The sequence below is a fragment of the Ipomoea triloba genome, chromosome 2, assembly GCF_003576645.1.
Source record: "Ipomoea triloba cultivar NCNSP0323 chromosome 2, ASM357664v1".
NCBI lineage: Eukaryota > Viridiplantae > Streptophyta > Magnoliopsida > Solanales > Convolvulaceae > Ipomoea > Ipomoea triloba.
The window spans coordinates 9,911,041-9,931,618 of NC_044917.1; the positions used below are offsets into that span (position 1 = coordinate 9,911,041).

The 20,578-nt window shown below is 36.5% G+C and overlaps 2 protein-coding genes and 1 pseudogene across 2 annotated transcripts; all 3 read right to left on the reverse strand.

Annotated features, from left to right (window-relative positions):
- Nucleotides 1–1,102: 1,102 nt before the first annotated feature.
- LOC116010407 lies at nucleotides 1,103–10,178 on the reverse strand. Its single transcript, XM_031249807.1, has 5 exons — nucleotides 10,066–10,178; nucleotides 5,381–5,614; nucleotides 4,356–4,440; nucleotides 1,602–1,680; nucleotides 1,103–1,495 (listed from the first exon to the last, which is right to left on the reverse strand). The coding sequence occupies exons 1-5, from the start codon at nucleotides 10,066–10,068 to the stop codon at nucleotides 1,441–1,443; spliced, it is 456 nt and encodes a 151-aa protein (XP_031105667.1). The 5' UTR covers nucleotides 10,069–10,178; the 3' UTR covers nucleotides 1,103–1,440.
- Nucleotides 10,179–12,746: 2,568 nt separating this feature from the next.
- LOC116010719 lies at nucleotides 12,747–13,551 on the reverse strand (annotated as a pseudogene).
- A 3,395-nt stretch (nucleotides 13,552–16,946) lies between these two features.
- On the reverse strand, nucleotides 16,947–17,744 carry LOC116010720 ((-)-isopiperitenol/(-)-carveol dehydrogenase, mitochondrial-like). The gene has a single exon (XM_031250233.1). It carries the CDS (start codon nucleotides 17,742–17,744, stop codon nucleotides 16,947–16,949), a length of 798 nt encoding a protein of 265 aa, XP_031106093.1.
- Between the last annotated feature and the right edge of the window lie 2,834 nt (nucleotides 17,745–20,578).

A 20,578-nucleotide genomic window follows, 5' to 3' on the forward strand; every position in this document is an offset into this window, starting at 1 on the left:
CAAAATTTGCATTCTTTATGTGTTATTTATATACAACAACTTTCATGTATATTCCTTTGAATTCTTTATATGCAGAACTCTTCAAAATTTGCATTCTTTATATGCAACAACTTTAACAATTTGTGAATTAATTTGTCAATTATAAATAATAATAATAATAATAATAATAATAATAATAATAATAACAACAACAACAACAATGGGCATCTTGGACTTTATACTACTTATTCCCTCTCAATTCCCATGTATACCAAACATTGGAACTGAAATTCCTAATAATTTTATTCATGCAAACCAAACACTGAAATTTAAACTCTCAATTTATTCTCGCATTATTCTAACCAAACGCCCGATAAGGGGTTTAAGATTCTTTTTCCTAGCCTGTTGAGAATCTGCCAATTTTATTGAGTTACATATTTATCTTTTTTGGTGCCATACTGTCATGTTAAAAATTTCTTATATAGCAAGAATATATTAAAGATTTTAAAAAAAATTTGGAAAAATTTAAATGAATCAAACATTTTATTAATTTTTCAGATAATTTAATTGTTATGTTTCTAAAATAACACCAAACATGTTAATTAATTTTCTCAATAAAGTTATTCCCATTAAATATATTCCTTGGAAACATTTCCCAAGAATTTAATTGATGAAAAAGTACCAAACACCCTCTAAAAAACAAACTCGTATCAGAAATCCATACAGAATATAGTGATTGACAAAATAGCCATTGGGGTAGTATCTTCAATATTTATCACTTATCAAATCCCAGAATATATGTTGATAGGTGACATGAGTTGGAGCTGAACACATCAAAACCAGGCCCAGCCTGAATAGCTCGCAGACCAAATTCAACACATTTGCACCTCAACAAAACTAAGTAGATTATACCATGGACCAGAATCTACTTTGACCCTAATTCAAAAATAATATTCAGAATCTATATTCGCAGTTATATGTAGTTAACACATTTTGTACCTATAGTTGACAATTTCTATACCTGTAGTTATCATATTATGTGTCGGCAATTATCAAGTTATTTGTTTACATGTACAGAAACGATTAACTGTAGGTACAAAATATGTTAACTGAAGATACATAATTTTTGTATTGTGATTCACAATGCAGTATGAACTCTGGTCCATGGTATAACAATTGACAAAGCTGCCTCAATAACATCAACAAAATATTTCCTCACATTATGAGACAAAAAGGTCCAGAATCCAAGTTGCCAACACTCCTAAAGAGAGTTCTTTTTTCCTTGGTGCTAGGGGAGTAGGGGTGTTAAACTGTTTAACAGGAAAAAAACATTTACAGAGAAAATTTGCACCATTAAGATAAAGGATTAGCCTGGCCAACAAGAGAACTACATCATATCATAAAACTAAAGCCAAAGCCACACCAAATTGCTACCCAAGTAAACTAGGGAGCCATGCCTGATTACATTTTCTCGCTCGGGAAGGCGCCCAACAGTTGTTTCTCGAACTCCAATAAACTGAAATAATCCCGGTTAAAAATCAAGTCAGCGAACTGTACATTATGCAATAAATTCCAAGTCCAGAAGGACCGATAATTAATAAGTTATAAGATCATTGTCTCACAGTTCATATTTCCGAATAGCTTCAGCTTGTTTTGTTTTATAGATTTCGCTGTCTTTTGGTAGGCTGCTTAGACTATTGCCTGTAAAATGTATATCATTAGTAGACAGTTAGTGAAAGGGCAAAAAGAAAGGGAAAATTAGCATTCCATATGACAAAGGAAATGATGGTGCCATGACTTCTTTAGCCTTGTAAATGAAAATGAACTTCGAGCATCGTATAACTTTAGCTGTAGGAATATAACCACAAACAAGCATTCCATCACCACCTAACTTCCAAAGTCAGAAGATTTAACCTTAAAGAGATCTAAATGGTCAAACATTCAAAGTGATTTCATATCTTGCTGTATCCACTGTATTGCAACCATTTTTCACCCCAACCACTAATCCACTACTGACAGTCATCAAACCTAAAGCCTACCATATTACATCCATGAGAAATTACCATTTTCATCCAATCAAATGTCAGCTCTCCCCTATATTCTTCCAATGCAGCCTCTCCTCAAACCCAGAAGAAAAGAAAAATGCTTCTAACATAAAACACTGTAAAGACAAATTTGAGGGCCCAAAATGAGATCAGAGAAAGAAAAAAGGGCAAATTTACGTTTTACCTGTTAGTACTAATACTTTAATGGCCAGCACTCTCCCATTGGAAAGCCTGCTGTTGGTACTTATGGTGCTAACAACTAAATAAGTACCTTCAAATTGGAGAGTGATGATACATGGAACCCTTGCAGGCAGAGTCAGAAGAAATGAAATATAAAAGGATAAACAAAACAGCAGGATTTAAAGGAAGAAAGGGTCACATATCCATGCACTTCTATATTGAGAAATGTCGCTACTATGGTGCCTAAACAATCTTGGTTTTTATATCAACAAATAATGTAACTAATGATTATGTTTAAGTGTGAAGGATATCCCAATCCACTTTTAGTATGGAGACTTATTGAGACAGGATAAGTATTTATATTGGAAAATGGCTTTATCTTGAAAAAGCTCATCTCAGCTCAAAACAATCTAAAGTCCAAGTTTCAAAACATTTTTAGAGCCAAATGTTTTCAAAACAAATTTGAGTCTTGGTTTCAAAAAGGATGTTCTTCAGATTTTGAACTAAAAGACGCAATGGCAGCACCTGCTTTCATGGTAATCATGTTCATGTCATAGCATCTTCTTTAAACAGCAGATAAACCATCAAGCATCTATGGGTATCCCATCAGTAATTTTTTAAATTTATACTAACAAGCACGGTTGCAACAGATGCAAGTGCATCCATTAGGAAATTCTCAGAATTTTTAATTCCGTTAAAACTCCCAACTACCTTATTGCATAGCACGGTCATAACTTCTGAAAAAATCTAATTTCTCCCAACTCTCCCATATAAAAGGTCGGTTTTAGGGCATTTATTTTGAAAAGTTGTTGATAAAGCATTAAATATTTTTCATCCTAAGCACTCAAAGCATTTAAATCCTCTTCTTTCTCATTCATTGCTAAGAAGGTGCTGCATTTCTTCTGAATACCTTTTCAGAGCTTCTTTATATTGCATAAAAAGCTTCACACTCAAACTTTTCTTTTCCTATCATTTTTCTGACAATTAGATTGAGTCTCTTTTGAGCTTAACTCCTTATCAATCGAAGCTGAATCTATAGAGCTTCCATTGAAGATATTTGCAAATGTATCTTTAATCCTTGTGCTCAAGGAAAGTTGCATTGATTGGAGTAAAGGGATAAGTTAATCCCACCATAAATTTGTGGTTGGTTATAACAGATATGGGCTGATTTTCCAACCTTCCCCCCAAGGCTTGCTAGACCAGCCTTACACAACCTTTATGAAACAGAAGCAAACTAAGTATAAATCAGTTGTGTTTGGCAAACAAAGGTTAAAAAAATGCATTTATTGATAATAAAGAGGACATTACAAAGAGGAACCTAAAAAGATAACCTCTTGGTACACACTAAAGATTTATGACTATGGAAGTTCATGTACGATTATTCTGGACTGCCCATAGCCTCTATTATAGTGGGGAACATCCTCTTGGCTGATGGGATGCATTGCTTGAGCTAGCAGGGCATTCTTGAATGGCCAGCCATTTGAATATTGAACAGTGGCTGAAGAAATCAGACTACCACTCGAATTTTAAGGCAGAGGTGCCTCTTGGGTGTATCCCATCAAGAAAGGAATGTTTTTTGAATTTGGTTCTGGCACCCACAAACCTTGAAGAGGGCAGAAAGATAGAGGAATGCAAAATTCTGAGTCTCTAGGTAATGCATATAGGCAAGAAGGCCAACCACTATAAAATTAGGGTGTCTTCTATTGCTTGCACATTACTAACTTACTATTTGCTTATTGTGCGTGTATGCTATTGCTTGATTGATATCCTCACATTACTCAATCTTAAGTGCAAAAAAGTGAAACAAAGAAAAATATCATCCCTCATCAATTAAGGTATATATTCTAAAATATCCTAATTTACCCACCCCCTCCCCCTCCCCCCACCCCTCACTCTTCCTCACTTTCGGGACTTCAACTAGCTATGGACTTTTTGTTGACTCTTGTCACTTCTTTTCTTGAGAAATACTTATTTTTTCTGTACTATTGTCAAAAACTTATTCAAGCTAGTCTCTTCAAGGTGCCATTTCTGTACCAATAAAAAATAATCTAAGAAAATTTTAACACAACATTTTCATATTGGCACTGGAATGATAATTTCAACAAATTATGATACACAATGCAGTGCAAACCAGGAAGTAAAAGAGATTACCAGCACACTGGATCATAGCAGGCTGTTTCTCTTCCCTACTTTCAAGAAATTTTGCTGAGCGCACACTGCTACTGAATGTCAATACCTGCAAATGAAATAAAAATGTAGTAATGCATATAACTTGTTTAATTCTAACAGGGCATAGGGTGTTCTAAAATACTGCATCAAAAACATGCAATGCAACTATATTGATAGACTGCAAATGCATTAACTGTCACGGATAGCTTGAAAATCATGAAGGACCAATAATTCATTAGTTAGAGGAACATAGTAGCTTGATAATCATGAAGGACCATTAGTTAGAGGAACATAGTAAAAAACTAAAAACAGTGTGAAATTCCATAACTATGAGAGTTTCACATACTGGAATAAAAATGAGATCATAAAAGATTATATGCTTTCAATTAGACCCCTGGCATGAATACTGGACCTCTAAGTCCATTTATTAATTACATTTGAACCCAATGATTTTATTCTCAGTTTCACAATGGTCCATATTAGATACTGTAATTATTTTCCACTACACTCCTAAAATTTCCATTACCAGAGATTATGGAAGATTTTTCTAGGAAAAAGGAGAAAACACTTTTCGAGTGTTGATAGGGTTGCAAGTGGAATTCTTGAAATTGATTGACACTCAAGTGTTACTGGACCAAACCTCAGGGGGTCTAAGTGAAATAAACACCCAAAAAAAAAAATATCAGCCTCTAATGCATTTTAGATTAACCCACAAATTGCTCAAGAAAAATTGGCAATTGGAGCTACAAGTTGGCAATACTAACTCTCTACATTCTTGGAAACTCACTTTTATCGGGTACATCAAATGCTTGAAGATCAAAGACCCCATAACTCAGAATTATGAAATCAAATAGATCTTATGAGAATGAATGGTACAGTCAGATAATCCAATCAGGTGACAATTGACTAAACATGCATCTTCGCCTCCAGCACCTTGAAGAGGGACTGGAATAAAGCCAAAGCAACACTAGAATTACTTGAAAACATATTTTAAATCTTAAAAGTACCTTCTTCCCCTTTCTCTTTAGAATTTTCACATGACACTTTTTAATGTAATGCATCAAATGGTAACGTGAATGCCTCGAGGATAACTGTTCTCTGATTTCTGCATTCTCAGTAAGCCATTCTAAAATGTCTTTAGATTTTACCACATCATCTGTATCAAGTGACTCTAACCAGGAATAAACAGGCATCCACTGATCAGTGCGCTGAAATCGGTGATCAAATGTACTTTCCTTTTCCTGTCATGAAAGAGGACATTGCTTAGTTCTGCTTTACCAAAAGCAATGAGAAATTTCTAACGCCAACAGGTCTAACAAGAGTTGACTTTAAGCTATTTACAACACAATTTATTGTATCGTTTAATTTAGCACAATTAAATAAAATCTATATACTTATAACCAACATCAAAAGTTCTATAACACATAACAAGACAATTTTAAAAAAAAAAAAATCACAAGGAAAGGTAAAAGATAAAAATAAACAAAGAAAGAAAAGTTGGTTTAAGTGTTTAACCATTGAATAATAAACATGATAGGTAAAACATCTCAGATGGATTCTTATACTGCTAGAAAGTCCACTGATGAGAAAGTATTGAAAGTAAAGAATAGTCAGAAACACATTCCATAAGTTGGTGTGGAACTAGCTATCAAAGTATCAAAGGAAGTTAAAAAGTGTTAAGAAACTAAATGCAGTAGCTTAAACTCTCTTGTTTACTTCATTTCAGTGTGTTTACATTCATACATTGGTACACATATATATACTAGGAGAAATCAGACAAGAGGCCTAAAAATCTGAGCATTATTGCTAATAATACTCCACTATTCCACTACCCAGCTAATACTACATTATCTAGCTAATATTATAATACTCCATTGCTGATAATGCCCCTGATAATGCTCCATTATGTCTTCANATCTAGATTAGACTCACATTCAGATGATCCAACACCCCTAGAAAACACCATGTTTTCAAAGAACGTAACATCAGCTGACACTAAATATCGCCCTAAGTCAGGTGAGTAACATCTATATCCCTTTTGAGTATGCGAGTACCCTAGGAATAAACACTTAAGTGATTTCGGATCAAGTTTCCCAACTTGAGGACGAACATCCTGGACAAAACAAGTACACCCAAATATTTTTGGAGGGAGATGAAAAAGGGGTTCTGTCGGATACACAAAAGAATAAGGAATTTGACCTTGAAGGACAGATGAAGGCATCCGATTGATAAGAAAACATGCAGTATGAACCGCATCAGACCAAAAGACCTTAGACACTCTCATTTGAAACAAAATAGCCCGAGCTACCTCTAACAGGTGACGATTCTTTCTTTCTGCCACTCCATTTTGCTGAGGGGTATACACACACGATGACTGATGAACTATCCCATTTTGACTCATGTAATTGGAAAATGGTTTAGAGAAATACTCTTGGGCATTGTCACTTCGCACACACTTAATAACTTTATTAAACTGGGTTTTGATCTCAGCACAAAAATTACAAAAGATAGTAAATAACTCATCTCTAGACTTCATAAGATATAACCATGTACATCTAGAGAAATCATCCACAAAAGTTACGAAATATCTAAACCCATTCTTCCCTGTAACATGACAAGGACCCCAAACATCAGAATGAACAAGTTCAAACAAAGATCGTACCCTGTTATTGACACGAGGAGGGTAGGAAACCCTACAATGCTTAGCAAACTCACACGACTCACACTGCAGAGTAGACAACGACTCTAAACCAGGAAAGAGCTTCTTTAGGGTTGATAGTGGTGGATGACCATACCGACAATGTAACTGGAAAGGGGAGGTATCACTCAACATGGCCTTAGACGGAGATATAGACTGCTCCAATACGTATAGGCCTCCAACTTCCTTCCCCTTACCAATAATCTTCTTTGTCAAAAGATCCTGAAATATACAATATCCCGGAAAAAATGAGACAAAGCAATTCAAAGTTCGTGTGATTTGGCTAATAGAAAGTAAATTAAATGGAAACTTTGGAAGGTATAATATAGATGATAGGGGTAATGATGAGGTTGCATCAGCACTACCCCTACCAAAAACTGGAACAAATGACCCATCTGCTAGAGTAACCGTATGCCCAGGTTTAGAAGGAAAATATGTGGAGAAAACATTAGGATTACCTGTCATATGGTCACTAGCCCCCGAGTCAATAACCCACTGTGTAGATGAAGAAGACACACATGCAACAGGGTTACCTGTTTGCACAAAGGTTGCGGAAGATGGTTGATTGGATGGAAATTGGGATGGAGACTGCATAGAAGTGGTTGCCTTCAATTGATTGAATGCCGCTAATTCTTCATCTGTCATAACCACCGTATGCCCTTCAGTCCCAGAAGTTGTGTTAGCAAATCTTTGATGCCTGAGTGGTTTAGGACATTGATTTCGGAAATGGCCTGGTTCCCCACAATTGAAACATACTCTTGGTCCTCCACGACCTCCTCCACGACCTCTTCCAAGGCCACCATGTCCCCGATGGCGACTTCCTCCACCTCGATTGTTATACCCTTCATAAGTATAACTCCCCTGCGACACAAATGCACTTCTTCCACCATTGCTTCCCTGTGATACAAAAACACTCTTTTCGGAAAGTTCATTATTGTCAATATTTACTGCTGCATTCTGTATCTGAGAGAATACTTGGTCCAATGACCCTAACTCCTTGTTTCCCAGTAATTGTGACCTAAGAACATCATATTCTTTGTTAAGCCCAGAAATCCAACTAAAGGTGATTAACTGATCACGTTGTGCTTTCATTTGCTTCACATCAGTTGTGATGGGTATTGCAGTACACAAGGCTTCACTTAAACATTTGAAATCATAATAGTAATCCCTCAGATTTCTATCTTTTTGATTAGGTCGATAAACATCTTGAGACAACTGATACAATTTCCTCAAGTTACTTGACCCACTAAACCATTCAGAAACTAACTCCCATACTTCTTTAACAGTAGTACAATGTTGCATTGATAAAATTACTTTCCTATCAATACAGTTAATTATCCTTGATAACAAAGCTTTATCGTCTGCTTCCCACACCTTTTTAGCTTCATTACCCGAAGGACAATCTTTATCTAAATGGTCACCTTTACCCATTCCATCTAAATTAATTTTAACCAAAAATTTCCATTCAACAAAATTAGACCCATCAGCAGCCAGCACCACATCAATTAATTTAGATGGTGTAGATACCACAGTAATATTCCTTGCTTCAGCCATAATAAATAAGGAGAAGAGACAGACCTGGAGAATATCAGAAGAGACAGACCTGGAGAATATCAAATGTGAACAACCCACCACTGCACAGTTCACGTACACAGTGCCTGACAAATTTTGGAGAGTACCTTAGCAAAATTTCTTACTCATACTGTCTGCCTGATCATCTAGGTCTACCCTACTCATCACGCCGAGCCCACTGTTACAATCGGCAGCCGAAAAGATCGTCGGAAAATCACGCACGCGCCGGCGCGTGGATCGGCGAGCAGCTTCCGGCGGTGGCGCGTGAGGGCGCGTGACAACTCCGACGACGGTGCGGCTTCTCNGTCTTCTTCCTGCGCAGCCACCCTTCTCCGACACTGCTCATTCCCTGAGCTCTGATGCCATGTTAAGAAACTAAATGCAGTAGCTTAAACTCTCTTGTTTACTTCATTTCAGTGTGTTTACATTCATACATTGGTACACATATATATACTAGGAGAAATCAGACAAGAGGCCTAAAAATCTGAGCATTATTGCTAATAATACTCCACTATTCCACTACCCAGCTAATACTACATTATCTAGCTAATATTATAATACTCCATTGCTGATAATGCCCCTGATAATGCTCCATTATGTCTTCAACAAAAAGAACGATTTCATTTCAGAGAAGGCAAAAAGATCAGATTTACACATACAAATAACAGAAAGCCACTTCATGATTCTCCAATTCATATACGTAAAACCGATGGAAAGCCTATGCGCTATACCCAAACCCCCATAGCTAGGAAAATGATGCATATTCTCCTCACTGTGGTGTGCAGAGAACTATGGCAAATGCTGGCCTCTTGGAATAGCCTGACCTTTCAGATTAATAAATTTAGTGCATTGAAAATTTCATCCATCTTCCAAAACCTAAGTTTTTAAAAGCTACTGTTCTTAAAACATTAAAGTTTCACCCCCTCCACCAACCATTAAAATCTTCAGCCTCTTTTGGTATTCACTTTCTATGAGTGATCTACTTTATAGACCTTCTCAAGGCCAATAACAATTCAAGAGGAGCTTGACCACTAAGCACTCAAGACAAGTTAAGCAGTGCAACAGTAACCTGGTTGTATAAACAGGCAGTCACTAGTGGCGATGGAATGTAAAGCAAAAAATTAAACTTTAGTTATGAATTTCCTCTATGTTCATCTACAAATTAGCAGCTTATTTTCTGAGTGAGGTAAAAGAAGAGAACAAATAATAGGAAATAATATAATGAAAATTCAGAAAAAAGTAAAAACTAAAAATTAATGGAGGCAACTAAGCAATTTTTAGCTCCATGAATCACTAAACATACAAAGATGATAAATAGATGAAGAAAGAAACAAAATTTCTTAATCTGAAGAACAACCCAACATTATCCACCATATCAATTACTTCAAACAATTATATGAAAATTAGAGGATCGAAGAATACCATGGTACCAGAATGCCGAAAATTTCCTCGTCGTTTCGGTAAATATTTGATTTTTCTCCGTAGAATTGGGGTGGGCTAGCGAGGGAGGGCGCCGAATTCCTTGCCAAAGCCGCATACGTGATACGTGTTTGTAACATTTTTTCCACATGTATATATACTATTTTTCTTTTTCTTTTTCATTTTTTTTTTCTTTTTAACAAACCAAACAAGGGATGTGCGACTTTTTTTTTTTTTTTTTGAAGAAAAATGTCAAATTGGCCCTTGAATGTTAGGCAAAAGTTTAATTAGGTCTTTAAATTTTAAAGAAAATTTAATTAAACACTCAAATTTATCAAAATGCGTTAAATAAGTTCAATTTATATATAACCAACAGATTGCCGGTAATATTATCGACGCTGACCATCGTTGACCGTTGCTAACCACCATTAAAAACATAAGATGCAATTTCCGGTGGTTTCGGTGACGAGTCTGGTCGACTTATCCACCGAAGAAGGCGACTCTCTGATGGAGAAGACGATCGGCCGATTGTCTTCTCCGGTTAGGACACTTGATTTTATTTTATTTTTTAAAATTTTTATTGTTGGCGAAATTTTTTTCGGCGAAATTAGTATTGAAAATATCACAGAATCTTAATGATCGATTATTTCAGGTGAATAATCGATTATTGGGTTTATATGCACTAAAATAACAAGCTTGAGTGTTTAATTGCACTTTTTTAAAGTTCAAGGGTCTAATTGCACTTTTGCCTAAAGTTCAAGGGTCTATTTGACTTTTTTTTTTTTTTTTTTTAGTACTATTGACTTTATTACAGTGTACTATCTGTTCAATATATTTTCTCTATCAGTTGTAATACCCAACCATCGGAGTTCGATCATGTGACGTTTCCTCAAGGAGAGCCACAGAAGTGCTAATTGAGCACATATATGAAGGAATGTTCGACTTTCAAAAATTTTTACATTATTTTTAAATTGAGTTTTTTGCACTTTTAGTCTCACGACCACAGTGACACTATCAAGATTGATCCACGACTTTCAAACCTTACAATTTTGGTCCACGGCTAATATTTTTGTTGCAAAAATGGTCATTCCGACGGATTTTCCATCAATTTCTCACTGGAAAAGAAATTGGCGAATTTTTCGTCAATTTCTTGCTAGAAAAAAAATTCTACTTTCAAGCAGGGTTAAGATGGATATTTACATTGTTTATCGTTGTTGGCATGTTATTATGCTGATTAAAGTGCGAAAAAAAAAAAAAAAAAAAAAACTCAATTGCTAGAGAAATCCTAATATGCTCTCATCTCATCAAAACAATTACAAGCAAGAGAAAAACATCGATTGTCATCTTCAACAAGTCATCCATTGCCAGAAAAACAAAACTAATTCATAATTTCTAAAAAGCATGCGATCGCGTCAGCCTGGATTCCAAAATTATTTTGATTTTGGTAAACTAAATTAAAGTTAAAACTAATTTGTTTCTAAAAATATATGTAGCAAATTTAATCTTAGTAAAATTATGTACAAAATTTAAAATTATTTTTATTTTTTAGTTTAACTTTAAAGGTTAAATATTTGATATAACCATTTGTCAAAAATTTTTAGAATGAAAAAATTCTTTAAAAATAAATTAATTGTTAAATTTGAAGATGGCAATTGATGTTTTCCTCTTGTTCGTAATTGTTTTGAAGAGATGAGAGCATATTAGGGTTCCTCTTGCAATTGGTCTTTTTTTTTTGTTTGAATTTTTCGCACTTTGGTCAACAGAATAATAAGTCAACAATGTAAATGTTCATTTTAGCCCTACTTGAAAGGGGATTTTTTTTCCGGTGAGAAATTGATGAAAAATCCGTCAATTTTTTTTTCTTGGCGAGAAATTAACGAAAAATCCATCGAAATGACCATTTTTACAACAAAAACAATAGTCATAGACCAAAATTGCAAGTTTTAAAGTTGTGTACCAATCCTGATAGTGTGTCACTATAGTTGTGGGACTAAAAATGTAAAAAGTTATTTTTAAATTTTAGAAAGATAAAGGAAAATGTTGAAATAGGTAATCCCCAAAAAATCAATTAGATTTTTGAATTTTAAAAAGTTTTAGTAATTAAGTACATCAACTAGTTATGATTGCCAAAGACCTTGTGGTCTAGTGGCACCCGGTGTTCCGAAAAACACTCTCACATGGATGAGCCTCAGTGGAGGCAGGTTGAGAAAGTAGCTATGAACAGATACTACATTGTAACAGAGTCAGTAGTACTCAAAAAAAAGTACATCAACTAGTCTATTGAAGTGCTCTCGTCCTTGGTTTTCAATTCTTCACGTCTGCATTCACTGTTTTCTCCTCCATCTCCACCGCTACCCGTCGTTACTCTCTTATTTTCGTACTGTTATTTCCCTTTAATTTCCGATTGCAATAACATAGTGATTGTCATCTCCAGAAGAAACAAAAATTGAAGACAAGCTAATCACAATTATATCATAAAAATCTTTTGCATACAATAATATTCTAGATCATGGATCAATAGATTCAAATCAAATTAAATATTAAGTTCAAATTAAATTAAAACACAAGAAGATCAGAATACATGCAGCATATATAGTTTAAAGAAGCCATGCATAGTTTTTAAAGATATTCAGAAAAATAGAATCCCTTCCACCAGGCCAGAAATGGTTATCTATCTCAACTAATTAAGTACTGCCAGAATTGGATCCGGGGTTGGATAGACGAATGAGACCACCGTCCACCGCCAAATCAACGCCGGTGATAAACGCCGACTCGTCGGAAGCCAGGAACAGGACGGCGTTAGCCACGTGCTTCGCGTCTGGCGCTATGCCTTTCAGGCAAATCAGCGGCCCATAAATTTTGTCCACGAACCTCAAAGCCTCTTCGCGGTTGGGAGAAATCATGGGAGTTGGAGTCGCCCCGGGCGACACAGAGTTGACCCTGATCCCGTGGGCCCCCAGTTGCTGGCTCGCCGACCGGACCAGCCCAAGAACCGCGTGCTTCGACATGACGTAGTCTGTAACCCGCATGCCGCCGCGCGAGGCAGACGCGCTGGCCGTGCAGATGATGCTCCCCCTCACGCTCCCCTCCACCATCGCCCGCGCCGCGTGCTTCACGCACACCGCCGGGCCACGCGCGTTGACGCTGATAAGCCGGTCGAACAGGGAGAAGTCGAGGTCGAGGACCTTCTGCTCAGAGAGACCCGGCGGCAAGGCGGCGTTGCTAAACATGACGTCTAGCCGGCCGTAATTTTGGACCGTCCAATCTACCATGGCCTTCACTTGCTCCGGCCTCCTCGCTAACGTCGCACTTTACGAAGCTGCACTTGTCGAGGCCGATGGACTCCGCCACGGCGACGCCCTTCTCGACTTGGATGTCGGCGATCACGACGGCGCGAGTGCCGTGATCGGCAAAAAGTCGAGCGGTCGCTTCCCCGATGCCGCTAGCACCGCCGGTCACTATCACAACTTTGCCTTGGAACCTCTTCATGCAAGAATTTGATGTCTCATTCACTTTCCCGTCTTCCATTATAAACAAAATCTTAAATTTGTATGTGTTACTCTATGAGTCTATGTTTCAGGGATAGATTTCAAATAAAATTCATGAAAGGGTGCCCATGTACATATAAGTTTGCTTGGGCTTATTGCATACGTAGCTCAGTGGTGGCCCCATGTAAATTGTTTTATTATTATTTTTTTTTTGGAAAAAACTTATTTGGTTAAAAAAAATATCTCCTAGACTGATGCCATTTCCTAATGTGGACGTTTTCTCCGAGGAGAATGTAATTTGAAATGGATGGGATGGTGACCCCACGTAAATTATTTTATTCTTATGTCTTTTTTTTTCTTTTTTTTTTCTTTTTAGAGATAAACTCATTTGGTTAAAAAATATCTTCTAATGATGATCGATGACATTTCCTAATGTGAGCGCTTTCTCTAAGATAGAGTGTAGTTTGAAATGGATGGGTTGGTGGCCCCACGTAAATTGTTTTATTCTTATTTTTTTTGGAGATAACTCATTTGGTTAAAAAATATATTCAAGTGATGGACTGATGACATTTCCTAATGTGGAGGCTTTCTTCGAGGGAGTGTGTAATTTGAAATGGATGGTCTGTTGCCCCATGTGAATTGTTTTATATTCATTTGGTTTTTTATTCGTTTTTTCAGAAACAACTCATTTGGTTAAAAAAATATCTTCTAATGATGACTCATGACATTTCTTAATGCGGGCGGTTTCTCCGAGAAGAGGGTAATTTGAAATAGATGGGTTGGTGGACCCACGTAAATTATTTTATTCATATTTGTTTTTTTTTTCTTTTTTTTTGGAAAGAACTTATTTGGTTAAAAAAAATCTCCTAATTATGACTGATGACATTTCCTAATGTGAGCGCTTTCTCTAAGACAGAGTGTAATTTGAAATGGATGGGTTGGTGGCCCCATGTAAATTGTTTTATTTTTTTCTTTTTTTTTGGAAACAACTTATTTGGTTAAAAAAATATCTTCTAATGATGACTCATGACATTTCCTAATGCGGGCGCTTTCTCCGTGGAGAGTGTAATTTGAAATGAATGGGTTGGTGACCCCACGTAAATTGTTTTATTCTTTTTTTTTTTTTGGAGATAAATCATTTGGGTAAAAAAATATCTTCTAATAATGACAGATGACATTTCCTAATGCGAGCGCTTTCTCTAAGACAGAGTGTAATTTGTAATTGATGGGTTGGTGGCCCCATGTAAATTGTTTTATTTTTTTCTTTTTTTGGAAACAACTTATTTGGTTAAAAAAATATCTTCTAATGATGACTCATGACATTTTCTAATGCGGGCGCTTTCTCCGTGGAGAGTGTAATTTGAAATAGATGGGTTAGTGGACCCGCGTAAATTATTTTATTCTTATTTTTTTTCTTTTTTTTGGAAACAACTTATTTGGTTAAAAAAGTATCTCCTAATTATGACTGATGACATTCCTGCGGACGCTTTCTCCGAGGAGAGTGTAATTTGAAATGGCTCCGAGGAGAGTGTAATTTGAAATGGATGGGTTGGTGACCAATTGTTTTATTCTTATTTGTTTGTTTTTTTTTTTGGGAGATAACTCATTTGGTTAAAAAAATATCTTCTAATGATGACTGATGACATTTCCTAATGCGAGCGCTTTCTTTAAGACAGAGTGTAATTTGAAATGGATGGGTTGGTGGCCCCACGTAAATTGTTTTTTTTTTGTTTTTTTTTTCATTTTTTTTTAGATAACTTATTTGGGTAAAAAAAAAAAAATATTCTAGTGATGACTATGACATTTCCTAATGCGGGTGCTTTCTACGAGGGAGTGTGTAATTTGAAATGGATGGGTCCGCTTTCTATGCAGACTCATGTTCACCAATCTGCACAATCAAAGCATGAGGATAACCTAGACTCGAACAGTGGAAACACTAGTTCCCCATACCCTTTTGCTGATTTACCGGCGGTAAGTAATTGTTTATAGTTAACCTTATTATTATTTATTAATATTTTATATTATTCTTAATTAAGAATTAATGCAGTTAGAGGCACAATGTGAATTGTTCTTGGAAGATCCCATTAAACGTTTAGTGGCATATGGGAAAACTTACACTAGTGGGCAGGTTCACGGGGTTGTACTAGATACAACTCAAGTGAAGATGAGCGTAGAAAAAGTTATTGCATCGAAGTGCAAATGTACCATTCCTCACCAATGAGGTTCAACTTTTTAGGTGCTGCATTTCAAACACTTTATTATTTGGTCAAAAGAAGCTGGTAGAGTTATGTACTAAAGTTGATGAGGTATGTACACTTGTAAATATTTTTATTTTAAAATAGTATGTAATTTACTTTTTCAAAAATAATAATTCTTATATTAGAATTCACAGTTAAAAGAAAATGCCAAATTGACTTTTGAACGAGTTGTGCATTCTCATCATCATGAATTCACTTTAGCTTATCCGGATTCGTTGAGTGATGTATGCAAAAAGGCATATAGAATAGCTAGCAGTCTTCAACACAATCTTGTGATTCAAATGCCTTAGCTTGAGGTATTATGGACAATATTGCTTATGAGTTGCAGCTTGAGAGTGTGGAGATGATGCGTTTCTTAAATATGGACACCTCATAGTTTTTACACTCTTGCCAAATTCAATGGATTTCTAAACTAGGACTAACACATTTAAACATGATCATGTAAACAACTTTTTGAAAAAATAAAGACGTACAACTTGAGTCAATCCTCCTGATTACACAAATTTTCACCAACCTGATTTCTCAATAATGTAATATACTAGTCAGATACGGAGCTACTACTCCATATAGTACTCCGATCTGTCCCTTGAAGTTTCTTCACTATTTTGAGTATTTTCGCTCTAAGTTGTATTATGTGACACAAAGCTTTCTAACTGTCTTCATTCATCTGACACATCATTTTATCTCATTTCTTCGTCAAAAATGCAGAAATAGCTACAAGGTTTGCAAACTGGAATTGATACTAGCAAGCAAGCAAGTCGAGTTGAGATTGAAGCATTTAAACTGAAATGAGTCAATGGATGTTCGACATGGCAACAAATTGCAGTTCCAATTCTTGCCATGAAAAGGGTGCAGTGATCGGTCAAACAAGACAAACCACTAGTGTTTCAGTACTTGGGGTTTCCATTAAAATTGAAGACAAGCTAATCACAATTATATCATAAAAATCTTTCACATACAATAATATTCTAGATCATGGATCAATATAGATTCAAATCAAATATTAAATCCAAATTAAATTAAAACACAAGAAGAATACATGTAGCATATATAGTTTAAAGAAGCCATATCATGCATAGTTTTTAAAGATATTAAGAAAAATAGAATCCCTTCCACAAGAAATGGTTAGTTATCTCGATCAATTACTGCCAGAATTGGAACCGGGATTGGCTAGACGAATGAGACCACCGTCCACCGCCAAATCAAGGCCAGTGATAAACGCCGACTCGTCGGAAGCCAGGAACAGGACGGCGTTAGCCACGTGCTTCGCGTCTGGCGCTATGCCTTTCAGGCAAATCAGCGGCCCATAATTTTTGTCCACTAACCTCAAAGCCTCTTCGCGGTTGGGAGAAAACATCGCAGTTGGAGTCGCCCCCGGCGACACACAGTTGACCCTGATCCCGTGGGCCCCCAGTTGCTGGCTCGCCGACCGGACCAGCCCAAGAACCGCGTGCTTCGACATGACGTAGTACGTTACCCGCATGCCGCCGCGCGTGGCAGACGCGCTGGCCGTGCAGATGATGCTCCCCCTCACGCTCCCCTCCACCATCGCCCGCGCCGCGTGCTTCACGCACACCGCCGGGCCTCGCGCGTTGACGCGGAAAACCCGGTCGAAGTCGGAGAAGTTGAGGTCCAGGACCTTCTGCTCAGAGAGGCCCGGCAAGCCGGCGTTGCTAAACATGACGTCTAGCCGGCCGTACTTTTGGACCGTCCAATCTACCATGGCCTTCACTTGCTCCTCCTCGCTAACGTCGCACTTTACGAAGCTGCACTTGTCGAGGCCGATGGACTCCGCCACGGCGACGCCCTTCTCGACTTGGATGTCGGCGATCACGACGGCGCGAGTGCCGTGATCGGCAAAAAGTCGAGCGGTCGCTTCCCCGATGCCGCTAGCACCGCCGGTCACTATCACAACTTTGCCTTGGAGCCTTTTCATGCAAGAATTTGATGTCTCATTCACCTTCCCGTCTTCCATTATAAACAAAATCTTAAATTTGTATGTGTTACTCTATGAGTCTATGTTTCAGGGATAGATTTCAAATAAAATTCATGAAAGGGTGCCCATATATATATATATATATATATGTATAAATTTGATTGGCCCGTAAGGGCAGCTCAAGTGGTAAGAGAGTTACACCTGCAGCCGAGAGGTCGTGGGTTCGAACCTCAAGCCCTTGAGTTTGTGCCGGTCAGCTATGGGTAACCTAGGCTGATTTACTTTTACCTCGTTAATAAATAAATAAATTTGATTGTGCTTATTGCATATGTAGCTCAGTTGGTGGTCCCATGTAAATTATTTTATTCTTTTTTTTTTTTTACTTTTTTGAAACAACTCATTTTGTTAAAAAAATATATTCTAATGATGACTGATGGCATTTCTTAAGTCCGGGCACTCTCCCCGAGGGAGAGTGTAATTTGAAATAGATGGGTTGGTGAACCCATGTAAATTGTTTTATTTTTTTTCTTTTTTTTTGGAAACAACTTATTTGGTTAAAAATATATCTTCTAATGTTGACTCATGACATTTCCTAATGCAGGCGCTTTCTCCGAGGAGAGTGTAATTTGAAATGGATGGGTTAGTGGACCCACGTAAATTGTTTTATTCTTATTTGTTTTGTTTTTCTTTTTTTGGAAACAATTTACTCCGTATTTGGTTAAAAAAATATCTCCTAATTATGACTGATGGCATTTCCTAATGCGGATGCTTTCTTCGAGGAGAGTATAATTTGAAATGGATGGGTTGGTGACCCCACGTAAATTGTTTCATTCTTTTTTTTTTTTTTGGAGATAACTCATTTGGTTAAAAAATATCTTCTAATGATGACCGATGACATTTCCTAATGCGAGCGCTTTCTCTGAGACAAGAGTGTAATTTGAAATGGATGGGTTGGTGGCCCCACATAAATTGTTTTATTCTTTTTTTTTTCTTTTTTCTTTTTTTTTTTTTTTTGGAGATAACTCGTTTGGTTAAAAAAATATATATATTCTAGTGATGACTGATGACATTTCCTAATGCGGGGTGCTTTCTCCGAGGGAGTGTGTAATTTGAAATGAATGGGTCTGTTGCCCCATGTAAATTGTTTTATATTCATTTGGTCTTCTAATGATAATTGATGATATTTCCCAGCGTTGGTGCTTTCTCCGAGGGAGACTGTACTTTGAAATGGATTGGTTGATGGACCCACGTCAATTGTTTTATTCTTATTTGTTTTTTTTTTTGAAACAACTCATTTGGTTAAAAATATCTTCTAATGATGACTGATGACATTTCCCAATGTGGGCGCTTTCTCCGAGGGAGAGTGTAATTTGAAATGGTTAGGTTGGTGGCCCACATAAATTGTTTTTATTCTCATTTGAAATTTTTTTTACAACTCATTTCATTAAAAAATATCTTCTAATGATGACTGATGACTTATTTCAATGCGTAGGGATGGAAATAGGTCAAAAAAATTAGGCCAGGGCCTGCTACAAAAATCTAAGGTTTGGGCTTGGGCTTGAGCTTGTATGTAGGATTTTTATTAGGCTCAAGCCTAAGCCTAAAATTAGTCTGGCAGAGTGTGAAGCCTTTACACAATCATTATTACATGGGTCATGGTCCACACAACTGTGTGGACCATAAATAAAACATACATTTTTAATATATTAAAAGTACATTATTTACGTACATAAAGTACATTTTTTAAAAGTACATTATTTGAGTACTGAAAGTACATTATTTTAGGTCTGTTTAATTCAACTGTATTATTGCTTGTCATTTTATATAATCTCATAAATAATTAACAATCAAGTCACATAATTAAGTCGCGACACTTCATTAACTATTATATAAGAACAATCAAGTCACTTATAGCATGATTAGAAGCCATGTTTATAGTTAATTTAGAATTTAAAATGAGATTTTAGAGGTAGAGGGTTAGGGTTTGGTAATTATATATACTTGGGTTATATCGTAAATATAAAAATATATTAGGTATAAAATAGAATATATACTAACTTAATATTAAAATTAAATTCTATATATATAGGCCAGGCTTGTGGGCCTAAAGGCCGAGCCTAGTGTATATAGGTCTAGCATGTTTAGTTTAATATGCTTTAAAATGAGTCCATCCCTAGCCTTTTTACTAAACAAGTCAAGCCTAATTAGGCCTTAATTAAGCTAGGTCATAGGGCTCCTACAAAGGTACATGTCCAATTCCCATCCTTTAAATACTCGAGATTTGATACTTGAAATATTTGAATTTGAGTACTTGAACTTTAAATACTTGAAACTCGATACTTGAATGCTCCAAATCTACTAGGAAGGGATGGTTTATGGACACAAGTATTTCGTGGGGAATTACCAGAGGTTGGTGAAAGTGAATAGCATGGTCGATCCAGATAATTTCTAATTTCTTTAGGGATGAACAATGCATTACTGCTCTGAGTCAAAGTAGGAATCGGAATCAAACCAGAAGTGAATTGTGTAAACCTAGTCTTCATAAACCGGCTCTGTCTCCACTCTCCATTGACCATCACCACCCCCCTCCCCCGTGGTTGTAAGTTCGGACGCTAGTCTTTATTGATGTTTATGTGTGTGTGTGTGTGTGTGTGTTAAATAATATAATTTAAAAAATCCTCATAGACTTAAACGTGGTAAGGTAATCGATTATTAAGTGACCCAGCCTGTAAATTGGTAAGATTGCATGGAATTGGTTGATTTAAGTAGTCAATTGCAATTTTTTCAAGTTGAGTGGCTCAATTGTATTTTTAAGGAGTTTTTTCCCAAAATGG

Excerpts from the sequence above, each read along its gene's own strand:
- LOC116010407 (XM_031249807.1), bottom strand. Across the intron at positions 1,681-4,355 it reads TGCTATGATCCAGTGTGCTG|GCAATAGTCTAAGCAGCCTA; the intron begins GTAATCTCTTTT and ends TACATTTTACAG. Across the intron at positions 1,496-1,601 it reads GCTATTCGGAAATATGAACT|TTTATTGGAGTTCGAGAAAC; the intron begins GTGAGACAATGA and ends GGATTATTTCAG.
- LOC116010720 (XM_031250233.1), bottom strand. The coding sequence starts at position 17,744 with ATGAAAAGGCTCCAAGGCAAAGTTGTGATAGTGACCGGCGGTGCTAGC.